This window comes from Galendromus occidentalis, unplaced genomic scaffold, assembly GCF_000255335.2.
Source record: "Galendromus occidentalis unplaced genomic scaffold, Mocc_1.1 scf7180000075986, whole genome shotgun sequence".
Lineage (NCBI taxonomy): Eukaryota > Metazoa > Arthropoda > Arachnida > Mesostigmata > Phytoseiidae > Galendromus > Galendromus occidentalis.
The window spans coordinates 33,926-58,812 of NW_003803976.1; the positions used below are offsets into that span (position 1 = coordinate 33,926).

The 24,887-nt window shown below is 50.1% G+C and overlaps 1 protein-coding gene across 1 annotated transcript; it reads left to right on the forward strand.

Moving 5' to 3' along the window:
• The first annotated feature begins 21,340 nt into the window (after positions 1–21,340).
• Positions 21,341–22,641, forward strand: LOC100907259 (urease accessory protein F). Its single transcript, XM_003738439.2, has 2 exons — positions 21,341–21,544; positions 21,743–22,641. Exons 1-2 carry the CDS (start codon positions 21,476–21,478, stop codon positions 22,463–22,465), a joined length of 792 nt encoding a protein of 263 aa, XP_003738487.1. The 5' UTR covers positions 21,341–21,475; the 3' UTR covers positions 22,466–22,641.
• Positions 22,642–24,887: the final 2,246 nt, after the last annotated feature.

The following is a 24,887-nucleotide window of genomic DNA, read 5'->3' on the forward strand; positions in this document are numbered from 1 at the left end:
CGCGCAAGCAGAGTCAGCCAGCCAGCCACTCACTCATTCACTCCGCAAGCAAGTCAAGAAAGACTTTATGTATTTGTCTTCGCTGCTCACAAACCTTGGTCAGAAACGCAGGAGAAAAAATCAAAAGTCCCGACCCCACCTAACATCCATCATATCAGCGGATTTTTTTCTCGGCGAGTTGTTACAACTCGTTCGCAGTCACTTTGATCCATTCAGTGTTCCTGCCGGAGACGACCGACCGACCGGCCGGCCAGCCAGACAGATGACGGACGGGTCTGACTCTCCCTTGGATTCCCCAAGTCTCCCCGCTCAATGGTCGGATCCTCCTAGACTTTTCAATCTCTTACTCTTTCGTTCGGAAATTAAGATTAATCAAAAATAGCATCCGCTGCGCCCTGCGACCACAGCACCGCGGAGGGGACCGCGGCCGGTCGACTTTCTGTCATCAAAGTCGGCAACCGCTTCGATTGCTTAAAATATTGTTTCTCAGAAAAAAGAGCGATATAATCATTTGTTGATGAAAGCAAGAGCTTAGCTAGCGATATCATTGGAGCGTGGTAACAAATCTCCCAAACGCGCGCGCGCTCTACAGGGACGTTGACACTTCTACCCGCGGGACAAACAAAAAAAAGTCACAAATAAACATTCACCGAAAAAGGCAAACACATGGACAGCGAGCTGGACGCGTCACAGAAACAGTGCGAGAGCGAGTTTATCATTGAATCGAAGGATGATAAATGCATTTCGCCGCTTTTGAGCTTTGCAAATGATCGCCACGCTCCTCTCAGCTGCTGAATTCGGAGTCGCGGTCCGCTTTCTAAGATTTCTGATCCGGACGTACCTTCATGTCTTCCCTTTCATTGTCAGGCGAACGACGACGAGTGCCCCTTGAATTGCTTCTAGCTGTGAAAATCGAGTCTTTCTATGATCCAAACCGCACATCTCTTCTAGCCCGAATCCGGATATCTGGTCTCGAGTCGGCTCTCCAAGGACGAGCATCCATATTACCGAAACTCCCTCGATGCGGCGACCGAATCGAAATCAGTTCCGATTCTGGAACTTACGGGAGACTCTGTCGAGTCCCGACTCCCGACAGAAGTCATTCTCGTCTACATCTCGCACGGATTCAAGCGGGAAGATTACACCGTGGAACGTATCACTTTCCATACATGGTTACCTACGGAGCCACCTGCGAGCAACACGGCGACCCCAGATTCAGCATTCTCACAGGTTCTGTCGGTTCTGCTCCCAGAGTCTGTCACTGCTCGGTCATACCAAATCTCTAAGGAATTAAACGAGTTGAGGCCCATAGGGTTCCTTCGCATCGGTTGGGCTGTCTTCGTGAAAGACACACTGGGATTTTGGGGCACCTAGTTCAAAGTCTGGCTCAAATTTGTCTTGGATTTGACGCCGAATCTGCTCATCTCCAGCGCGCGCTGCGAGCATCGGCAGAATCCTTGATGTTTTTGTAGGAAAAGAGCGAAGTTCGCGATCATGATCAGCATTCGTGATGCGGAGCCGTGAACGGATTCGCGCTCGGTGTCCTCGGTAGCTCAATCGAGATTTTCATTCGGGAATATTGAGATCCGAATGATCGACTTCTGTTGGGATGAAAGCATGTAGAGGAACGATGAATCGCCTCATCGAAGTGATCACGATCCTCGCCGATGATCAGAGCGGAGTACAACTTCCTCACATAATCAAAGAGACGGCTAGAGAGATAGATCGTTCCGAAGTCCAACGATCTCCGGTGTTCTGACTGCATCAGGATCTAACAGTCAGGGAATCAAGACTGTGGTTTCGCTTCCATTCGAATCGACGGCCTGTAATTTGAAGGATCACTTCCTCAACTCCATCGAGAAAACTCATTAATCGCTTAACCCACAACAACCATGTGGCTCAGAATTTCGCTCCTTGGTCACAACGCTCCATTTCTCGACGGAGCGGCTTGATCGATTCGACCCAAGCTCCGACTACAAATATGAAAACCGAACTTGATAAGGATAGGCGTAGGAGCTATCTGTGGCAAAAAAATCATCTGCCGCGGTTCTGACGACCTGGCCCTTGGGCCCGCAGACACTTTCATTCGAGAGCTCCGAAGGGGTGATGGGGGAGCTCATTTCAGGAAGTGTTTGTCTGTATCCAGTTTCACTCTCCATGCACTTCCTGGTTCTCGGATGAGCGTTCAGAGATGATCCCTTTCGGTGAGTTTGCGACCGGAGCCACGCAGGACGAGCCGGCGGACAGACAGGCGAATGGGGTTACCGCATGAGGAGATGCTTCGCAGCGGGATGTCGAAGAACCTTTGCACCGGAGACAGTTTATGATAAATTTGTTTTGAGAGCTCCGAGCGAGATCTTCCGTTCTCGTGCGAGAGGACGAATTAACGGGCAAATTTCTCATCTTTTTCATCTCAGCTCCGAGACAATATTGAGAAAAATGGAACTCTCCCAACGCCAGACGCCATGGCGAAGGACACACTCGATCGCGAAGGCACAAAGAGTTCGACTGCGCATTTCTGAAAGCTCGCCCTTGTGAGCCATTCTGTGACATTTATCGAGATAACTCGAGATCCACACCTAGGGTCGTTCTGCGTCGTGGTTCTCGTTAAGACTCGTCGAGCGCAGGCTTCAAGGTGCAGCTCGACTCACTATGCTTATCAATCGAGCGAATCGACAGGCTTTTAGAGAGAAAAATTCGAGTTGAGAAGATCTCTGTCTGAACCTGTCAACTGATCAGCGTCGTCTTCCGGCTCTTCGCTACAAGGCCGTGAGATTAGTGAGTGCAAAAGCAGATTCACTCAACAGAATGGGGGATGATGCCAAAGCAAAATTTCAAAAATCCAGCGGCTCCCTTCACAGCTTTTCGATCGCGTCGAGATCGAGTCGAGATTATCAGACGCGACAAGTCGTGTGAACCCTGATTAGAGCACAGGGTTAAAACTCGTCTATGGGGACGGTTGGCGTGGTTCCGATGGAGGAGCTCTACATCGACTACGAGCACCGAGTCAAGCCTTATAGTTAGCCTTCAAGTCACTTGAGCTCCTGCGGAGTATTTATACGAGCGTCGAAGGAGGAAGAAAGATAGTCATCGGAAATTTGTCCCAAATTCCATGAGAAAATACTCGCGCCGCCGTCCCTCTATGGCTCTATGGTATAAGATCACAGCTGTTAACGCTACTTCGCCGTTCCAAACTCTCGCGAGGCATATCCTCGATCCTTCGAAATGGAGGCGCTGCCCAACGAGGATCTCCATTTGAGGTGTAGGGTTGCTTCTTCTTCATGAAATTCCCTCAGCATAACCTTGTGCCTTGATGGTTTCACGCGAGTTTTATATCTCGGAGGCTTTTCCGGATGAAAGTGAATTTCCGCCAGCTCCTTTCTCGACTAGAACAAGGACTCGTTGATGTCAAATCTATCACGGTTCCCATCATTATCATCATCAGTCTTAACAATAGCACGGGTAGTGGCCATCGGCACTACGACAAGCTCGTCGCTCGGCTCGAGCTCGGCGACATAGAATGAGACTCTTGTGTCTGTGGTGTTGGAGGCAGAGTATCGGCTTTCACAAAGACCGTCCGAAGCGGAGTAACTAACTACATGGGTACAACAAAAAAAGCTCCTCGAAAAGCACTTAAACGCTGCTCACGATAGATACCGCTAGTAGCTCGAACAAGCTACTACTGTGTGTACGAGGTTCGTCAGCTCTGACGCCAGGTTTCCGTCGATCGAGCTTTTCTACCCGAGGGCTGTACCTCAGAGAGCCCATCTTTTTGTTGCCGATGAAACCTTGCCGGTGAGGCTACGAGTAGTCGGTCACCCCATCCATCACAGTCAGGGCGAGGCATATATTAACGGAGAGTCGAAGTAGTCGCCGAGCTTTTTCTCCGTCGGCTTAATGAGAGAACGATTTCCGTTCTGTTTTACACTCTCGTTACAATCGGGTTCTCAAAGTCTCACAATGACTCATGAGAAATCTTGAAGAGTGAACAAGGAGCTCGAATGACAAGCCTGCGCGCTCACATAGGGTCGTGTTCATTTCATACAGCAGCATAAAGTTACCTATGTTTTCGTTCTCAGAATGGAACATAAAATTTCATGACACCGGAACTCACTCAGCCGCAAGATGTTGCTTTCCTTCCCCCCCTTCGGTCTCGTCAAACTTCAGAATCAGGGAGACCTACAGAATGAGAAACTTAAACCCGCAGCTGCGTCACCGGTTTTTCCGATTGCTCGCGCTTTTATGAACGTACTCAGAGCATTGTTGAACCTGGCGGGAGATCCAAGTGAATATTCGATCGCCCCTCGACCAGCAATCTTCAGAAGCAGCTCCTTGACTCATCGTGCTAGATGAATCGGGCGAAAATCTGAGCTCTCTCGTATCGCCACAAAGGTCATCTGTGCAACTCCCCATCGTCAAGCAAAACGAGAACGAATCCTAGCTGTAAACCCGAATCACTCATGGACAAGCATGCAGCGCTTACACGCTTCCGTGCGGATCGGAAAGGTCCGAGCTCCGTTCCAAAGATCGTAAATGACTGCACCAAGGCCACGACGAATAGTTCACTTGGCTTTCAGTGATTGCGTAAGACTTTCTCCTTTCGAACGGTGGGCACAATAGCTCTTCCCGATCAGCAGAGATGCTCACCACCAAAAAAATCAGCATCGCTTGAACTCCAGAGAGTTATGCGGTCCCACTGCTCGAATGTTGAAATCGAGAATCGCTAAAACAAGAACACCATGCGGGAAGGCGGGACCGCCATCAGCGACGACATTGTCACCTGCTCTGACGCACATTCTATGGTCGGGCTTGTTGTGCCTCTGTGAGTTGAATCTGGAATAGCAGCGATTCGACGGATATCTCTCCGAACGAATGAACGCCGAGAAGAAGGAGATGGTTTGCTCATTTCAGCAAATGATTCGCATTTCTTCATGTAGTTCACAAAAAAAGCAAAAACAATCTCTCGAGAACAATGGTATGTTGCCAACATGGCAGAGAATATCGGATCAATGTGAAGCGAACTTAGGGACTTCCGAGAGCATGCGACGGTTCTGTTGTCTCCCAGAATCATCGAGCCGTCCGATCAGGTCGGGCGACCTTCTCCTCCAAAAGAGTTTGTCTCAGCAAGTAAATTGGGTTTTTTCCCTGGAAGGCAGCCGATATATCGATGAGAATTGTGCTTCTCTATCGGATTCCGGAGGCTATCAGCTTACGACAGCTCGCGTTGACTTCTATCAAACAATTCCATGTGGAAGCTCACATCGCCGAACACAAGAGGCGAGGAAGAAGTGGACTGCTAATCGTTAAAAAGCACTGAATAAACAGCGGAATGCCGCTACGGTGAGCGTGCGTCTCTCTTGGTGCAGTTGTCGAATTCACTCGATTATTTATAGAAAGTCTAGGATTTCAGACTGCGGCTCTCGCTCCGAGAGTCTTGTTCTACACCGATCCATCCATCTGCCCACATATCTGTTGCTGTTAGCTTCAGTGTCCCTGCTGTTGTTGATGTGCTTCGCGATGATGATCACAATCAGCGATCCTGTTCAGAGAGAAGTCTCGAGTCGTGGCTCGACAGAGAGATGGACACAACAACGCTGCTTCGAGAGCTCTATATTTCACTTTGTTCCACCGAAAACTGCCTCTGCTCTTTCTGAGTCCAAGAGTGGGTTGTCCCCGTCAGTCGTCGACGGCGATATCGTCTACCCAAAACCGGAGGAACCCATTGATGCTCTTGTTTCTCTCGTTATGCAGCGAGTCAACGAAGCACGATGTCTCAAGCGGCCATCTGAACAAATGCTGTCGAGAACATCTGTCTTCGCTCCTTGGTTTGATCAAGAACGGGATAGACGAAGAAAACGTAAGAAAATAGAAGTGAGGTCGAGCAATGTGTCGATGGTCAGCGGGTGTCCACCGATTGGTAGGCGAAGGGCCAGAGAGCGAGCGGACGTGCGGGTGACTCACTTACGATCGCGAGCGCCCGCATTCGGCTTTGATCAGTCGTCTCCGTCCCTCAACTTCCGAAATTGAGCCCTATTTTTCCCAGAGTCTCTCGGGGACCCGTGAGACGAGCTGAGGATTCCAAGCATAATACCTATCCTGCGAAGAATTCTTCTCGTCGATTCCGGGCTGTGAAATCGTGACAACGCTTCACCCGGATCGGAAGACCGACGGTGGATGAGTATGTATTTAGACACGAAGAATTATTTCCGAAATCCGCGCTTTGTGAGCTGACGAATTCCGTTCAAGTCCGAGCCCCCCACAAAGTCGAAGTGTGGTGTTGTAAATCCTTTCTCTACTTTTATAGTCACTTTAGACTCGTTCGACATTTGTCGCCTGCCAATAAACGTTCGGGTCAACCTTCAACCGATTCTCGTTCTCGATGAGCGCGCGACATTCGCTTCTCGCGAACAAAAAAACGCCGCCGCAGCTCCGTCGGTTTTAGCTGTAGCGAGCGTTTTTCCGCCTCACTCCTACGTTTGAGAAATCTTCCGATATAAAGGACACATGCGGCTTGGCATACCCAATCCAGATTCGATGGAATATCCGCGAAGTCCCCGTCGAGAAATCTCCAAATTTCATCCCGTCCTTCTCCTGAGAGGTGTACAAATCGAGACCATTTTAATACGCCGTAACTGAATACACAGCGCTCGATAAGCGAATAGAGGGACGGGTTGAACTCAGACTGACTAGTCGTAGATGCGAAAGCGACGGCGGCAGCAGGTCGGTATGGCCTTGAGGACCGGAACCCGGGCCCAATTTCAATATTCACGAGCTCGCGGAAGAAGATTCTCCACGCACTCTCTATTCTGAGAGATTTCCTTGATCGATATTGAGCGTCATTTTGTGCAAATTTCAACATCTCCAACTTGCGTGTCTCACCGGCATAGTTGACTCTTCCTCAGCTCGATTGATAGAAGTCTGAGTCGAATAGACTATTGGCCGAGGAAAATTCTAGGGGTGATGTGAAGGACAAGGCTTCTTCCCCGTTCGCTTTGAATCACGCTACGGAGCGAGGTGGACGCGCTCGCGGGTTCGAGGATTCCAAATTATATGATGATTCGTTCCGATCGGTATTTGGAAAGAAAATGAACAAATATTCAATGAAATTCCAGCGCCCGAGGGCTTCGCGAATCGTCCAGAATAGGTGACTCGTGTCGGGAGCCGAAGAAGGCAGCCGGCTCCGATTCGGCTCAATTTCAGCTGCTTTTTGAGAACATTTCTGGAATACGATTTTTTCTTTATCTTTTATCGGCTGCCGCAGAGTCTGCTAGCAGGTGAGCCGGCGTCGCTTTAATCGGATTCTGGAACATGGTCATCTTCTCCTCCTTCAATTTCTCACAACAATACCTCATTAAGGCACCGTTCCTGGACATTGTTCGCTTTCGAAGCTGCCAGCTAACACAAGACTTATATTGATCGGAACGACTAGAAGAATTATCTACATTTTCCATCTACGATCGCTGCCATGAGCTACTATGCTTGATGATAGGGACTCGGGAAATTACATGCTTTTTCTCCATGTTTTGAAAGATGTCCCGACGGTACCCGAACGACTCGAGTACTTCACGCCAGCGCTTCCATTCAAGACCCGAAGCGACCGAATTTCGCCTCCATCTAAAGCATCAAGCCTATGAACTATCTCGAAGGCTTCCTCGCCGTAATTTTCGTGCCTTGAGACCAATGAGAGGAGTTCGCGTTGAGATCCATTGAGGGGATCGAAGAAAGGAATCGAGCTCTGCTGTTTACGATACCTTGTCCAGTGCGGTGACGGCCGTTGTCCCTACAGTATTTTCTCTGCTGTGGCAACCGATGATACGGTGATTTTGTCCGGTGATTCTTCTGATCTGAAAATCTATCCACGGAATTCTACCTCTCTCTGTTTACTCCATTTGTTCTGCAGCTCGATGGCACTCCGCTGAAGGAGAGAAAATACAGTGCAATATCTACTCTGTTTGTTTTCCACATGTTTCCTACCTCTCAGCAGCGGAACCGTCATTGTTTCGGTCTGCCTTATCCGTATGCGCTCTGGGGAACGCACGGGCTACGAGATGCTCCTCCGAGCTTTTTATATCCGTCCCGGAGATTTTTTTCTGTCGTCACTCACTTTCGAGGAATTCGCTCATCGAAGCCACAATCGGAACGATGAAGAGCCTGGCCCGGACCTGGATTAGGGAACACAATTAAAGGAAGACCCTGAAACGCCGCTTGCGGACAATCGGATGTAGACGAAATTGTCTTCATATCTCTGCGTATGTGTGTACTTTCTGCCTCGATGGCCGTCAAAAAATGGTATCCGAGCGTTGCTCTCAAATGATCGGCTTCTTGTAATTATTATTTGTATCTACTGAAATCTAAATGAAGGAGAAAACTGAAAGGACACAAAGAAGCGGAAGAGAAAGCAAAGTGGAGACGAGGGGAATGGAATCACGCACACGATGCTGACGACAACAGCGACGACGATGAGAACGGAATTCGCTGCTCCCGGTAATTATGGGTGTCGATCTGCTGCTCTCCTCAAACGTCCACAGAGTCGTACAAAATGAGCGGCAGATGCCGCAGCAGCGTTCGTACAATAGCTCAGAATGCATATTGAATATCAAATCCGTACAACCAGCCCGGAGGTCAGTACCTACTTGGCAAGGATGTCCCCAGGTCGGGCGCATCGATTTCTGTGAGCGCGACCCAATGCTTACATAGCGACACGCTCAACTTGGATGCGCTGAGCGAGATTATTACTTATAGATCACCTCCTCCTTTGTAGTGGTGCGTCGATTAGTCGGAGATAAATAACTCCTCGTGCGCGGTGAGTGAGAACGAGCGAACAAGATAGAAACATCGAGCGGGAAGAAGCGTTCAATAGCTAATTCGGCTCGCTGCTCGGCCTGACCAGAGCCGATTGAATAGGCAGCTTGCCGGCTAGGCTCGAGAAAACCTGCGTCTGGGTCTGTCCGCTCGTCCGCCGGCTCGGTGTCAAAGGAGTAACCAAATCGCAATTGATTTTCCACTCGTCCGATGATGATATGTGCCGGCTATTTCGAGAACAGCTCAACGAGATTTCTCGTCTCGTTCTCCGATGACTCCGCGTCCCCTCGCCGATTACTTCGGCTTCTCTTCGACAGGCCCCAATACTCTCAATTTGTTCGGGAATATTAAGAGATATCATCTTTGGAATGCCCGCCAAAGACTCGATTCCACCGATACGGTGTCCGAACCGGAGGAATGAGCGTTATATTCAATTTCCATGCGACGGAGCGAGAAGAATATTCAAGATGTCCCTTTTGGTATCTATACAGACGGAGAGGAGGAATCCGTCCGAACGTTCTCTAATGCTCGATTCGGGGTCTGTTTCGAGAAGTTTTCGAATCTGCACTGTACAACTCCGAAGTAACACCCTGGCTTCGATTGGACGGATTGTCTCGCTGTATGCTGTTATACGTAGATTGCGAATAATCGATCGATATCCAAGGTATTTCGATATGTGACTGTCTGGAACGATTCAGGATAGGGGTTTCGTATCCACCGACAGCTTCTTCCTCGTCTTCAAACCCCTTCCTCTTCATCTTCGTTCGGTTGTCGTCCTCGATCCTGCGGCTATGGTGTTTCACGCGCCGTAAATCGCTGTTTTGCCGCCACCGCCGCGCCGTCGTCGGTATAATCGGCCGACTTATGGTCTTTGCGGCAGGTCCGGATTTCCATCGACATCAGCGGATCAATCTCAGGCGATGACGATCCCCGATCGCATTGAATGCGTTCGCAACGACGGAATTCCGTGTCAAAAGTGTCTGAGTGCCGCTTTGTGAGGTGTGGGGTTACTTCATCGACGCGGAATCGTCCGATCACGGTTGTCATCACTGCTACATTTGCCGATCTTGTCGTCGAGAAGGTGGTCGCCTTCATTGAGGGTGGAGGCGTCGAAGTAGCGATCGAAAGATACAGAGGAGGAAAATAGTCGAGAGAAAGATCACCGCAGCTCACCGCAGCGGTGGATCACAACTTAATTGTGCGGCCCGAAGCGAACTTCTGTGGCGTACGAGAAATGCGGCTCACAAAATCGTTTAGCTCATCATTTGGGCTTTATTTATGATAATCATTATCATAATGATAACCAGACAAAAACACACAAACGAGTGGAGCGTGCGGGGAGAAAGGAGAGAACGAAGAGAAAAAACAACAACGAGCGAAATAAGAAGACTGCATCGACCGGCGACGCTCCAATCTGCCATTCGGTCAACCATCGCAACGCGCACAGACGGCAAATACTCGGAGGATAAGACGTAATGACTCAATAATCCCACCGTGTGGGGGGTCAACCTGAAATTGGTGCTGTATCCGACGGAGTGGAAGGACTTTGCGGAGGGCTTCAGGTATGCTGGCAGTCGGGAGTCCCATTGTTTTTCCTTCTTGGAGTGGGGCTTCGAATTGGAGCCCATCTCTTTCGCACTGCCTTTTGAGCGTTCTCGCGGGTTTCCAAGAAGATGAAATCCGATTGAGATTTTCCGATGCTCGAGAGACTTCGATACAACCGGTGACGGTATTCGCGCACAACGTCGGATGCGTCAGGTACAGACGGCGTTTGTTGGTAGTCAACGGAATCGAGGTCTTTTTGTAATTTGGAACGTCACGACAAAGCGGAGGAGGTCGTCGTTTTCGGCAGAAGATTCATTCGGGGAGCAAGTCGACGAACGTCGGGCTTCCGCAAGGGTTGCGTGTTCTGCGCAGCCGCTCGATGAGCCATCATCGGTGACTTCGTTTCACGGTTCCCCTGTTCTCAGATCTTGGATGTTCGAGTCCCATACTCCAAGCCCGAGAATCGAAAGATATCGGTTCCGGCGAGAGCGTTCCTGTTTTCCGCGTAAGTCGGAACTCGCTGCCGCAGTGCAGTCGAGTGGTTATCCGACTTCGGGCTGATCTCGAATCGCGAATATATGGGGAATTCCCCGATCACAGATGTCTGGTCTGCAAAATCCAACGCAAATAAGGATTCAATGGGGAAGGGACTCTGCTCATGGTCTCCGTAAACTCATTAAAAAATTCTGCAGTATTTCCGGAGAACACCAGTCATGGATATTGCTGATTGCTGAGATCTTCGGATCCCAGTCATCAGCCGACATTAGAGCTTGAAATAAGGATAAGGTCTCATCTTCATCTCCTAGTTGGACGCGGGCTGCATTCTTTTGGAAATGCACCTCCACAACATTTCGGCCCCGACGGTTTCAGATAAAAACAAAGGTTTCCACAGAAGCCAAACGAAAGCGAAAAAGATACAATCAATTGATGCGGTAGGAAGGCGGAATGCCTGAGAAAGTAGGACTCTGCTCAACGATCCCGATAGAGAGCTTGCGGGTTCGAGTTTGTGTCTGTGTGTGACCGCGTGAACCCTCCTGGAGATTCGCTCAGAGATCGTTCACAGAAAGTCTCCACTTGTAGACACACAAACTCATGATGCCGATGAATGCTGCCAACAATACGGCTAGATATGTCGAGACACGCTCTGTGTCACCTACCCGAGTGACATCGCTGTGAGTATGGTGTTTTTCGGGAAACATCCGGAACGGTGTCACGTGTCTAGTTCTGTGTGGATGTCACCATATCACCATACCCTGTTGCGGCGGAATACTTCCCCAGTGTCCACTACGGGAATCGCCCGGGGGGAACAGAGGATGGGGACCGGTTTAGGTCGTCAGTCGAGCTCTGGAGTTCCAGCGTGTTCTCGAGCGTCTTGCATCGGAACGATTGCATTTGCGGCTAACTGGGGAAGGAAAAAACTCGTAACAAGAAAAGTGTGCGAGGAATTCCACGCGGTAGGGTGTCAGCCGCTCTCTTGGCCTCGAACCTTGAAGGAAGCCACGGTGGCCGACGCTGCAGGATATGATGTTCCAGCTCTTCCGCCCATTCGACAAGTAACAGATTCTTTCCTCGAGAGCCTCGAGTAGCAGTCTGTCGCATTCTCGTTAGCGAAACTCCGTCCATCGACCATCACAGAGCGCGAGATGGTCTCTGGATGCGAGAATGATCAGAGCTACTTCTCATCCACCACTGCCGTAGCCCACATCGGCAAAAGAGCGGTGATTCACAAAGCCGCCGTGATCTGCGGTCCCCGTCGATCCGAGGGTCGCTATAGATCGAGAAATTCATCCCTAAACTCCTGCGGGACCACGATAGGCCGCAAATGATCGCTCCTGTCGGGTCAACAGAGAAATCGTCACAGTATCGCCTGGGCCCATCAACGATCGCGCGTACGGTATCTACGAGCGTGGTGCGACTGAAGCCGGCCCGCGTAGCTTCCGTCTTCGAATGCTCTGTCATGCGCGTTCAGGACCGAATTTCGGGAGCTCTCGGGATTTCTCCCGTACTGCCGTGTCGCCTGTAGACTCAGCTTGTCGTAGCGTCCTGTTTTGGAGAGGCTCGCTCAAGTTTTGTGTAGTTCTGGAGGAAACGGAACATTTATAATGCGATAGCGCAGCAGGAGGAACCACAACTCCAAGGACTTCCTACAAGGTGACAAGAGGAAATGCCAACCATTGGAGGCCGGAATTCTCGAATAAACGCTCAAGTGACGGTAATCTTCCGCTATTCCTGAACCGAGCATATGAATCAAATTCTCGCTGAGCCGGCTTCTAGTTCGTAATCCTCAGACGAAAAAATAAATAGAGAGACGCTGTCTATGCGACCGCCGCGGGACATCCCCGAACTCTACGGACAGCTCGAGAATCGAGCGATCCTTCATCCTGAATTTCGAACAAGATACCGAAATTCTCGCCGACGAATACTATGATACGGTACCGATATCGATCACCCGAGTAGAGCGGAGATAAATGTTGTCTGGATTTCTTGCCAACGCTCTCCGGATGAAGGCTCGTGAATGCGCGACTTCCATGAACGGATAGCCCCGATCGAGCACAATTCTTGAATGGAGTAGGAGGTTTCCCTCGGCGGTCCTATAATTATCGGCAGTCAATTTCCGAATTATCGTGATCAGCTGATTGTGGGATATTTCCAATCAATTATTGAATAGCCGTGCGAAGGCTATATCATGATCAAGTACTCGTACTGATTCTGATTAATTCATATTCAACAGGCGGAGCTCCCCCATGTTTGTGCTCCTATGTGTTCCCGTCCGCCAGGTCGGTCCTAACGCGTTCTGGGGTCATGTACGAGCGCGTCCGAGTGTGGCTTTGCGTGCGAGCCTTGTATAAAATCACTGTTTCGATGCACGGCTTGCTGCTTGTCCAAGTCAAAAGACAATATAAAACAATGAGACAGCTCAGAGATTAATCTCCAGTCTCCAGAGTCACCTGTGCGAGAAAACGGAGTACGGCTGTGTGGGAAGATTTTTGAAGAACGATTTCTTTCTGATGAGAGATCTTCTTCCTGTGATAGAATAGACGAGGAAAATCGTCGAGGCATGGCTCCTAGCGCGCTGGCGTTCACTGACTGATTCCTCTACCCTTCTGCCACCTCCATTCCGGCTACAACACAGAGACTCCACCACTTTACTCGTGACGAAAATGACAGATTCATTCGGCGTCGGGAACAAAGACCCCAGCCGTTCTGCGACGTGTGCTCCAGAGTCACGATCTTTGGTCTTTTTGAGGAGATCTCGCTCTAGAGTTTGGCGCTCAGCCTCGAGATCTGCGCCAAGAGCCATAGATTCCCGACTGTGGACCCGGTTTTGGAAAGCAGGTGATTCCGTTATGGAACGTTCACTCAGAACAGCCGATGGGGATTCTCCAGTCAACAGGCAGCATCTTCTGCACCAGCACGCTCGCTGAACACGGGTGATCAGAATGTTTTCGCCTCCGGAATCATTGTTTACATTTCTAGATGAGGATTGTTGCATCCGATGAGCACTACTTCCTGCAGGTTCTATTCCACGACTCTCGGCTGTCATCTCGTCGTTCTGCGGCGATACAGTGCCCGCCCTCGGGAACAATCTCTCCTGAGCGCGGTGGTGTCGAGGAACGTTTTGCAGACCGCGTATAGTTCCAGGGGTAACAGGATAGTAAACTAATGGGTTATGCAGAGCTCAGGATTTCAATCTGTTCGATCTGTACAATGTACAATCTGTTCGATGGGGAAGACGAACACATCTAAAAGATGACTTCGAAAAAGCATTTTCCTCCGAGATTAGAATATTCCGAGTCGGAAAGAGGAGACATGGTTTACAACTCAATATTCTCATTGGTGACAGGTACGAGAGGAAGAGAGTCTAGCCGAGGTAAATGTTTCGGCAGTTGCTTATTCCATTCTGACAGATTGTGAGCAAGGTTGAAGATGTAGGAGGTACGATGAGGGAGTCTCTAAGGGTCGACTAGCTTGCCTTTCGAGCCTCCTCCGGGTAACGATTGTAGCGGCGACGAAGTCGCATCTGTAACGAGTGTAGCGGTAGTAGTTGTAGTCATCGTCGTCGAGTAATCGATACACGGCCATGGGCTGTTACATGGAATCGTGGACGTGCTGCATGACTTCGAGTCGAACATACCTGTGAGAAGGACACACCCACTCTCGCTGTGCTTCGGTGACAGAGAAGAAAAATGATGTTTGGCTCCCCCGATTCACTTCTAGACTAGATGATGATGCCTCAATTTTTCAACATTTTCGAATCTGACTTTTCATGCGCGCTCCGAGCACCGTGACCTTCCGAAGTACAAAAGAATGGGCGGCGTCATGTGACCTCTACTGACAAATCTCTTATTTAGACAACTTATTTTTCTTCTGAGTTTGGCGTCTCTAACGCTTCCACCTAATCTCGTGCATGTGAGCTGTCCTAGCGGCAGCGAACCCGTTACTCTATGTATATTCGCGAATCGGGGCTCGTCGCTCGGTCGTTTGAAGGGAAATGATCTCGCGAGCAAAACCTCCTCGATCGGATTCGATTCTGGAACCGTCCCCATTACTCGGACCTGGAGAAACACAGGGGGATCATCTCGGCGAAGGACCCCTGTCGAGAGAAGTTAGTGCCTTCGTAGGGAATCCCAAGACAGCTTCCAAATGTCTTCGGATCTTTTCTCTCGGCAGTCGTACGTTTCGATTGGGCGGGTATTCCCAACATCTATCTCGGGCCGCTCAACTCAGGCAAGTCGGACGGTGGGATTTTTTTGTGGACTCGCCTGCAAGGGTTGCGCAACAAGGTTTTTTGTTTAAAAGCGAGCTGACATTTGGCCTATGGCCGCATCGATCGGGGGCACCCTGACAAACTCGCGAGGAGTGCTCTAGCTTCAGGCGATAGAGAGGATTTTCTCAGGAAACGACTCAAATAAGCGGACAACCTGGAAACAGTATACTACGAATCAGGTCCGGAGGACTTGGACTCGGGTTTTCCCGTCTCCTGACGTCGTGGTAGCCGCGCAGAACCGCGAACCCTTTTTAGAGAGAACATCTCAGGGGTCACAATCGGGGGGCCCCTTCGAAGGGTCTTCGGCGACGACTAAGTATGGAGAGAATTCTTCGGTTTCGATCTTCCCCCAGCGGTGCCTTCTGTTGAATTTGTTGAGTTTTTAGCTCAAGAATTTCTCAAAAGCGATTCGAACAGGTCCAACAGTGAACCTAACGAGCTTCCACGAACTTACAATGCACACAAGCTATGTCTGCATGCGCACCTTGCGATTTCGAAAGGCTTATCCCTGGCTGAGGAGAAGGGTACGGAGAGCCCTCTATCACTGGAACTAAATCCAGAGGAAGTAACAAGAAATCGCGTTACATCATCCTCGCATCAAGAGCATCCTCTATACTCTTCGCTACGATTCGCAAAATAGCGCAAGTTATCGCGAAAATTCTTACTCTTCGCCAATACCTCGGACTGAGTCCTCGGAGCGCCAAGAGCAGGGCTTACACACCGGTGAAAGTTCATGTATTGAATTAAAGTAAAGATCTCCGCTGATTCTAGCTGAGCAGGGATGAGAGCACGGACGGGTAAACGAGCTGGTCCCTACCAATAGCGGTATGGGTTTACGAAATGTTATGATCCGGAATTCACGAACGATTCCCCTTCCTCGGCTCTCGAGTTTGCTCGCGATTCATACGTCCGATTTCTCGCTTCGATGTAGATGATGACGATGAAGACGATAAATTGAGATCACTTCCCAAATCATAACAAGCGATGCTGGGGAAGATCGATGGAAACTTGTGGAACTGGTCCTGCCGTGCGTTTTTCCTCTACTTTTCTCGTGATTTTCCTCCCTGAGGGGCAATGGGCCTTCAGTCCACTATATCCTGGCGGGTTGTAAAAGTGTCATTTGGTCCGAATCAGGCGAGCGACTGGTTTGTTGGCTGCACGGTCCGTCCTTCGGACCATCGAAGCTACTTCTGAAAACGAGTGTTCGGCACACGAGGAATACCTTCACAATCTGCTCGCGGGGATTCCTGAGATTCTGCAGACAGCCACAATGCAAAGTGACCCCGGTGGCTCGCTCGGGGTCACCTGTTGCGTTTCCGGCCGAGAGGTCTCTATCGACTTAGCAAGTGCACAGGTCAGAAAGATTCGAGGGAAGATCGACAGGAATAGGGATATTTCGAAGAATGGCTCGATCGAGTGCGATGTGGTCCGTGCGAATTGACGAGTCTAGCAGGTGAGGACAGGTGGAGAAGGTTTTTTCGAGACTTTGAGTACCGAAGACACCGGGCGTTCTCGGACGTCTTCGCCATCCACTAATAATATTGATCTGATTGGGAGTGAACGGTAGTCTTCCGGAGGACGAGCATTAAGCTCAAAGAAGGAAGTAAATGTTGCAAAGTGGGCATCGATCACCCGAGCCCAAAATCAGTAGAGCCGTTGATTGAAGCTTCGATCCCTTGTTGAGCGGGTTCCAAGCCGTCGCTGGCCAAAAAGTCTCGAATCCGACAGCGTCCCATTCAAGCATCCATCCATTTGGGTTTTCTCATGTAATAAAAATTATGTAACCGCGTTTTCTTCGTTCAAGGTCTTCCCATCCATGCAGTCAGAGGCAGCGAGTAGTCACTGTGAACCTCCGATTTCCTCGATTTTTTTGAGCTTTTTCTTACTGCGAGTTTTTGAGCGACTCTCGTACCGGGGTCGGAGGCCAAAAGGGTTGCTCGCTCTTTGCTCGCTTCTCTCTACTTCTTCTTTCATTTCGGCTCAGCGACGAGTTCGCTGGTCCCAGCCAGATTCTAGCCGAGTTAGTTCTTCGCTGTTGTTGCTCGAACATTTCTCAGTCAGTCGTCATGACGCCGGTCGCTTCCGAGTCTCTCGTGGCGTTTGAGCTCTCGGCATCTCTGAGTTCTGAGAGACGATCCGGGGAGAATTCGACGTCAGACAGAAATTTGAGGAAAAAGAAAGAGAAAAATGAGCTCTGGTCATGGAAATTATGAAAAAAATTCATTCTCCAGTCGCGAAAGGCATGTTTCCGATCGAGGAGGATGCTTCCCTCAGTTCGAGACGGAAGATTGCCCCGAATGAAGAGCGGTCGGACTTCGCGATTTTATTGGGTTGAGAGCGAGCGTCGCGCAGAACGGGTCGATTAAAAGCAGCCGTGAAAATAGAAACAGAAATTCTGATTCGAAGATGTAGCTTTTGTGGAACTGTGTGCGATTGAGTGAAGAACAAGAAAAAAGTTCTCTCTTCGGTGATTGACTGAATCGGACGCCGCGGCTGCTGCTAGAGCTCTATAGTGCCACACCCGATTCGTCTGTTCGTCGATCTGTACGTCCGTTCAGTTGGCCGTGCGTTCAGGATTCGTTCGTCCGAGCGTTCAAATGTCTACCAATTCTACCGGGGCGTCTCTCCAAAGAGCCATCAAAATTTGAAGACTCGTTTTTTCTTTGATTGTATTCTCGTTCTTTATTCTCATCTTCTGCTCCCTGAGTGATCTTTTCAATCCGAAAGTCGAAAAGAAATCGCGCCCGCCGCCGCCGCTGCGACGATGAGATGTGACGAGCAGCCGCCAGAAGACCATCGTCGGATCGACCGAACCGAGGAATTGAGCACCAATTTCGGGACAAAACTCCTTATTTTGCGGAACACCACCCTTTCATCTGAATGGCACCTTTCTGGATGAGTGAGTGAGTGAGTGAGTCAAGCCTCATACAAACACATCGCCGGATAAGAAAAGCCAACGCTGCAATCGCGAGCTGCTTTGAGCGTAGAATCTGCCCGATAGGGAATCCATTGTCACTTGTTCGGTGACTCGGCCTCCCGACCGAACGACGGCGCATCGGGCGCCGGGTCGATTGAGAGATGACTTCACGGCTCAGTACAGCGTTTGGTAGGAGAACTCGAATAACGTGATATGATTGATTCCCACCGATCGCAATCGATTACCCGATCCGTATAGTGGAGCGAGTCGTTGGAACGACTGCTCCTCCTCCGGGATATATCGCCATCGAGGGAATTCTCTCAAGGATCATCCGAATGAATCGATCCCCATACGAACGTAGGACCCCATCGCATCGAGACCGCACTTCACCGAGCATCGATCCCGGGTACATGCGATGCTGTCTTTGTTTTTTCGCGGATCTCAAGACGAGATCTCGTTCGCTAGTCGGTGAGGGTCCGCACTGAAAAAAGTGGGATCAACATCGCGCAGAAACCGCAAGTTCTTCCCCGACATGACTGGGATGGGAGTCCACGACTTCGGACCGAGGGACCTGGAGCATCATTCATTAATTTTACCTGGTTGAAACGATCGCCTAAAAGCTTTCTCTCTGTCACCATGAGCGCAGTTTCTGTAGCTCGGTCGAACGGTCTTCAAGAAGGTGGCGAAACGGACGCGAAGAATTGATTTTTAAAGAGGGCCATGATCGACGTCGTTCTTCAGCTAGCGCTCTTAATTATTTTGGGCGGAAAACAGAAGCTCGGCGTCTAGCGGTGACCCTAGTGAGATTAATTCCCCAGTCATAAAATCATCGAAGAAGTCGTGATATTCCGTAGATGGATCTTTCATCGAGTCATCCGAAATCCGCTTGTGATTGACGACTGATTCGGCGAGTTTTCATGAGGCTTTGGCTCTCCAGCTCCCGCTAACCGCTATGATCGAAAATCTGACTCGACAGTGTCCCAGCCATCGAAAGACTGCCTGAATATTTGTACCATACGTTTTACACGAAGTATTATAGATTGATACGTGTAACGGATTGATTTCATCCGATGAGTCTCCATCGTTTTTGTGGTTCACACGAGCCAGATGTGGGTCTTTAAGGGATGAAGAAGACGTCGACTTCGCGGCCGTCTCTTCCAAATGTCCCGGACTTGGCCCGGGGCCTAAAGCATGGAATTCTTTGTCCGCGAACGTACGGCTGCTATCCATGAGCGAGGAACGTGGAGGGAAATTGAAATGATCGATCTTCAATGAAACGGGGAACGACCTGAGCGGCGGCAGACGGCATTCATTCTTGTGGTCGGCTTCTGGGGCGACCTGATCTCGGACCGAGTTATCCATCACGAGCGTTTACCACCTAGATCTCGACACCTCCTTCACTCTTCATATGGCTGTCAGAGATCGGCGCTTCGATGAAGACAGATTCGCTGCTTTGGTACATCCCGTGTTTGCCTAGAGAGTAAGTTGCCTCGACCAACTGACTGTCTGACCGACCGACTGTCTCATCTAATGAATGACTAAACGACTAACTAACTGAGGCAATCGTCCGCCCTCCGACTGACTGGTCGGCTGACTGATTGGATGACTGTCGCACAGCGAGTCTTACTACCGCTCATTTTTCTTCCGTCCTGGAATTCCGCGAAAAAGAACGCCAAAAGCTCAGGAACGCGTGCGATACTGCCACCGCCCGCTCTGTCGTTTGGCCGACCCGCCGGGAATATGATTAAACGCTGCTGCGGACCCGCCGGCCGGTGGTCCTTGATGGTTGGTCGCTCGGTCGGCATAGTCGCCGAAATCCTGATCGCCATCGTAGTCATCGACGGTTCTACTGACCGTCGCCGCCGCAAACCCGATCGTTTTGACCCAGAAAGGGTTACCGAAACAAGGGCCATCGATAGAATCAATTTGAGTAATCATCTCTCTTCCTCCGACATCTAACTGCGCTTGCCGCGAAGCAGAATTGCCTGGAAGGAAGTAAAGCAAGCAAGCAAGCAAGCAAGCGAGCGATTCCTTGTGAATTTCAAATTCGACCGTACGTTGCATGCCTGCTCGCCGGATGGAACAATTATCGATATGGCTTGTCCGACTGGCTGTCGCTTTTTTTCTTCCCATCGGAAAACGCGTCCCGCGCAGCAAAAGGATCGTTGCGGTAAGATTCCGAGCTAGCTGCACCGGATCATGCAACCCGAGCAAGTGACCCGAGGCTACTTGAACGGAATTTCCTGGAAACACCTCGAGCACAGACACAGTGAAACACCGTCTCGGCGTGAGTTTCTTCTTTTTTCTCGTTTCCAGGAATGGGGAAGGATCAGGCTCTCTTGTCCGTGAATTTTCCGAGTCACCCCCTACCCGTGTGCGATTCCCGACTCGGGCTCCACGCACGTTGACCCGTCGCGTCGGTCGCCCGGATGCGATCGACGGTAATATGAGGAGATGATTTACAGGCAGAAACTGACGCTTTTCGAATAGCGAACACTACCGCCCCGAGGATCAGGCGCCCGCGCTCTCACTGCTCAAGGCAGTGCAGTAGTGCTTCAATTACAAACCTATATGCCTCCATTAACACCAAGTTTATCTATAATGTACATCTAGCCCTTTCTCCGATCTGTCTGGCTTCGCTCTGGCCAGACAGACGAGAATCCTTAGAACGTAGCGATATGGTGATGATGATGATAATTATTTCAACAGTATGGACGACACGAATGCAGAGTGGCACATGAGTCATACTGACGAGGAAAACTGCTCCAGATCGGCATGTTTTCGAAAGACTTGTTTTCGATGAATCCGCACTGGCTCGTGCGCCATGTTGTGCGACCGCGGTTTAATGTCGTTTACACGCGCGGCAATGTCAGCGAACGCAACAATAATCATCCCCATCATCATCTTTCCTGCGACTTCCACCCCAACTACACACGAATTCCGCCGGTCAACAACGCCAACGACTACAACGCGAGCGATAAAGCGACAGTGGCCATGATCATGGAGACACAGCCACGGCAATCGATGGCGCTAAAATGCGCTCGAACTCGTAACACGAGCAGCCGATAAGCAATGGCATCGATCAATTTAATAGTCATCTTGACTATGATCACTCCTCAATTATTCAGCTTTTCATAGGAGTGATCTTCGCTTTCGACGGCGTGAGTTCGAAAGAGAGAAAGACGTATCAGGTAATCGAGCGATCGATCGCTTAGAAGTCGCATCTCACGCGATTATGAGCGGCTGTAAAGATAACACTGCCGAAAACAAAGACTGTCGAACGTATGCGGGCGATGGAGAAAGTTGAGCAGGCACAGAGGAAATCAGGACACTGGGAAGTGATACCCACAGTGGAAACGGCTAGGTGGTAGAAGAATAAGAAGCGCTAGAAGGATAAGTGTTTTCTGTCAGACAACGCACGTTGAGCCGAAGGAGATGACGGAATGGATTCTGCAAGCGGCGATGGAGTTGTCGATCGCGATTCTTCGATAGTGCTTCTGAATTTGCTTCAGGTGAGCTGCGAAATGGTACCGCTATCCAATGCGACGCACTGACGAGGGATACTCCCGTCTCAAATTGACTGCGCGATCTCTGTAGGACTAGATCCTCCCTCCCAGAATCTTCTCACAGCAGCTCTCCTGGCCACCGATGCGATCGCTGGAGGCAACGCGCAGTGATTTGTCATCTGTTTTTGGAGTTTCTTTTTTTAGATCTGTGATAGCTCATTTCCAATCGGTGGATTCACACACAGTGGAGGACTGGAGTCCTCCTGGAGACGGGGCGCTGTTCCAGATTTGGAAGCTCTTCGATTATTTCTCAAAACGACCATACTCGCCACCTGTTCCCAGCAAGTCCCGTACATGAAAACGGCTCACCTCACTGCTTCGACAGCCGCAGAGAAGGCCCTCGGCTCGAACACCGATACCGAAGAGTCCGTCGGGGATCTCGAGGCCGAAGTCTGCAAAATTCTCGAAGTGGACAACCTCCTCAGCGTGAGCATGAACAATCACGTCGCAAAGCGCGCGTCCACTCAGCAGGGGAAAAGTCTACTCTCCCTGGCGCTGGAGATGCTCCCGAGACGGCAGCGCCCGCTACTCTCTCGACTCCTAGATGCCAAGAATCGGGGTGTTTTCGAGGGGAATTTGGCGGTGGTCTTCGGTGTGCTCTGCGCTTCTCTGCATATCGGTCTCGGAGAAAGTCTGAACGCTTTCACATTCTCAACTCTACGAAATTCGGTCGCCGCTGCCGTTCGTCTGGGGCGAGCCGGACCCGTCCAAGCTCAAATTCTACAGAGAGAACTGTTACCGTTCTGTTGCAAAATGGTTTCCCGATACCAGGACACAGAATGCGGGGACGACCATCAGAGCGATCCCGTGCTAGACGTTCTCCAGGGCGCCCAGGATAGACTGTTCACAAAAATGTTCTATTCTTGACGCTTGCCAAGTATATCACGCTGCGTTGGGTGGTGGAACTTCGCAGCTCTGACAAAGATTGGATTTTTTCAACTTTATGCAGAAGTCGTCAATGCTCAGTATTCCTATCATGTATGGGGGTTTCCTCCCTCTCGACCCATTGCCTCGGAGGGATATGAAACTGCAATCGTTTCGGGGAGAGGTCTGTATCCATGTGTGTGCCTCTGACGGAGTGTCTGATCGTTTCAAGGCAAGCTGGCGATGTACGGCGATGTTCTCAAAAATGATATCCGGTGCTAGCTCACTGGCGGTTTCAATGCTTGGAGAGCGCGCCCTTAAAAATAGAATTTTTTAATGACATCTCCGAAACAAACAACTGCAGTGGAGTACCTCGAGGTGTCGCCACAGCAGCCGCTGCCGACGCTGCCCGAGTTTCCGCTGCGGTTGAAAAAGCTTCAAGAGCTGCGTTACCGAGCCAGCCGCTCTCGAAAAGAGACTGACGACTAACACCGGAGCGAAAACCTCCCAGTCTGTACCCATAACAGAGAATTCAGAAGCAATTAAAAAAATACGTCGTTCAGTCAGTGCGGCTCAGAAGCCTCTGGAGCTCCGGGCGGTTGCGTTCACCTCCCGGATTTTTTAGCATGCGCATGTTTGTACATACATTGATGCGCGCTACGTAGCTCCGAGTACGACTGTCAGAAGCAGAACGAGGCCATGGAAAAAGTGAAGCGCCTACGCCACAATCGCTTAAACAAAGCACCCTTTGCATGCACACAAAAACATTGAGCGACGGAACTTCTTGTATGATTCAAAAAAGAAACCTGAAGTCATCTGGTCGGCGCGATGAACATTTGTTCGCGACATCGAGCCTATTTGATTCAGAGCGATTTATCTCGAGCTATGGAGTCGAGACTACGTGAAACGGACGAACTATCAGAGGCAACGAACGAGAACTCACTTGACTTCGCGAATAGGGAGCAGTTTCACCGCACCGGTGCGTCAGATGAAGATGCTTGGAATTATCGGAAGATATCTGATATGAGCAATAAAAATGAGAAAATGACGGAAGGAGCCGCCGATGTTGGTGCGATGGCTTGTGGAAAATCGAGTGCTTCTGGATTGCTTGTGTTACCGTTTTCGGTCCGCGATAATTGTGGACAGCGGAGTGTGTTGACACAGTAAACTTCTGGTGGCCGATGAATTATCACTCGCTCACTCGTTAGCTGACTCGCTTTTTCTAGGAAATATTCAGGAAGGAAATTAGTGATGGTGCCGTATAAGAGGCAACGAGCGATTGGCGCCGTCTTTACTACAACGACCGAGTTATTGATGACATACGACAAGACAATTACTGATTGAACGAGCGAGAATCGTTTCTGTGCCATCAAACTGTGTCCGTCTGAATTTCTATCGATCTGACTATCACCATATCCGTCGCTTCGTTCCTTCATTCGTCGTCCATCTGCCGTGCCGACTACCTATCGCTTGCAGAAGCATGATCAAAGCGCGATGCGGGCTCTTTGCATTCATAGCCATGGCTTGCCGGCTCGCTTCAACAAGTATTCACATCCAGAATTAGAAACGACGATGAAAGTTCAGCACCTCCATGAAGCCATCAGAATGACATTCACGTTCGTCTGCAACTATCCGATATGGGCGGACGATGTCTGCGCCATACGACCGAGAGAAGGATCCGAGTTTACCGAAGCTCTAATGAAAATGAGCTGGATCATCCCTCCTGGGTTCAGCTTAGCGACTATGCTCCGCCCGGCCGGCGACGGGGTCATTTTGCTAGTGGCCGGAAGGTAGGGTCCGAATATGAGAGAACATATTTCTCGATATGATTCGGCGTCAAAATATTCTCCTCAGTTTTATTAGTGAGCATGGCATTACGGATGGCGTTAATAGCGCTCCGCCGTTCATGTGCGCCGAAATCAGAAAATTACACTCGCTGGCAGATGCGATGTGTATGCATCTGATTCTGTGAGCGCGAGGCGGGGAATCAGATCGGAAACTCATAGCCAAAGGAACTGATGCAAGCGACCGGAATCAGATGAAGAAAACACGCAAACGAGAAACATGGAAAGAAAAGTAGCGTGACGGTCCAATTTCCCGCCGAAGTGCTCCATCTGAATTCCAGCGATGTCCACTTCTCGAACCTGTCCTTCCTGATCGGAATCGTCACGTCTTATTTTATTTAATTAACTGTTGCCGCAATCAATTTCGGCCCCGAGACACATATCAGCGAGATTCAATCTACGAAGTCCTTGCGGAGTCCCATATTCCTCTTTCTCCTCCCTTCATCGGGGGAATCGAGGATATCACGAAGGGGAACCTCTCATTGAGTTTGGATGCGGATTGCGTATTTCGGGGCATACGGTTCAGCTCAGCGAGAATCGTCCGAGCGCCGTACGCTCCGGACGTCTTCATTCACACCGGT

Bases quoted from the DNA above. Each gene is read 5' to 3' on its own strand.
- LOC100907259 (XM_003738439.2), top strand. From the start codon at position 21,476: ATGGATTCTGCAAGCGGCGATGGAGTTGTCGATCGCGATTCTTCGATA. The intron at 21,545-21,742 runs GTGAGCTGCGAA...TTCTTTTTTTAG, and splicing joins TGCTTCTGAATTTGCTTCAG to ATCTGTGATAGCTCATTTCC.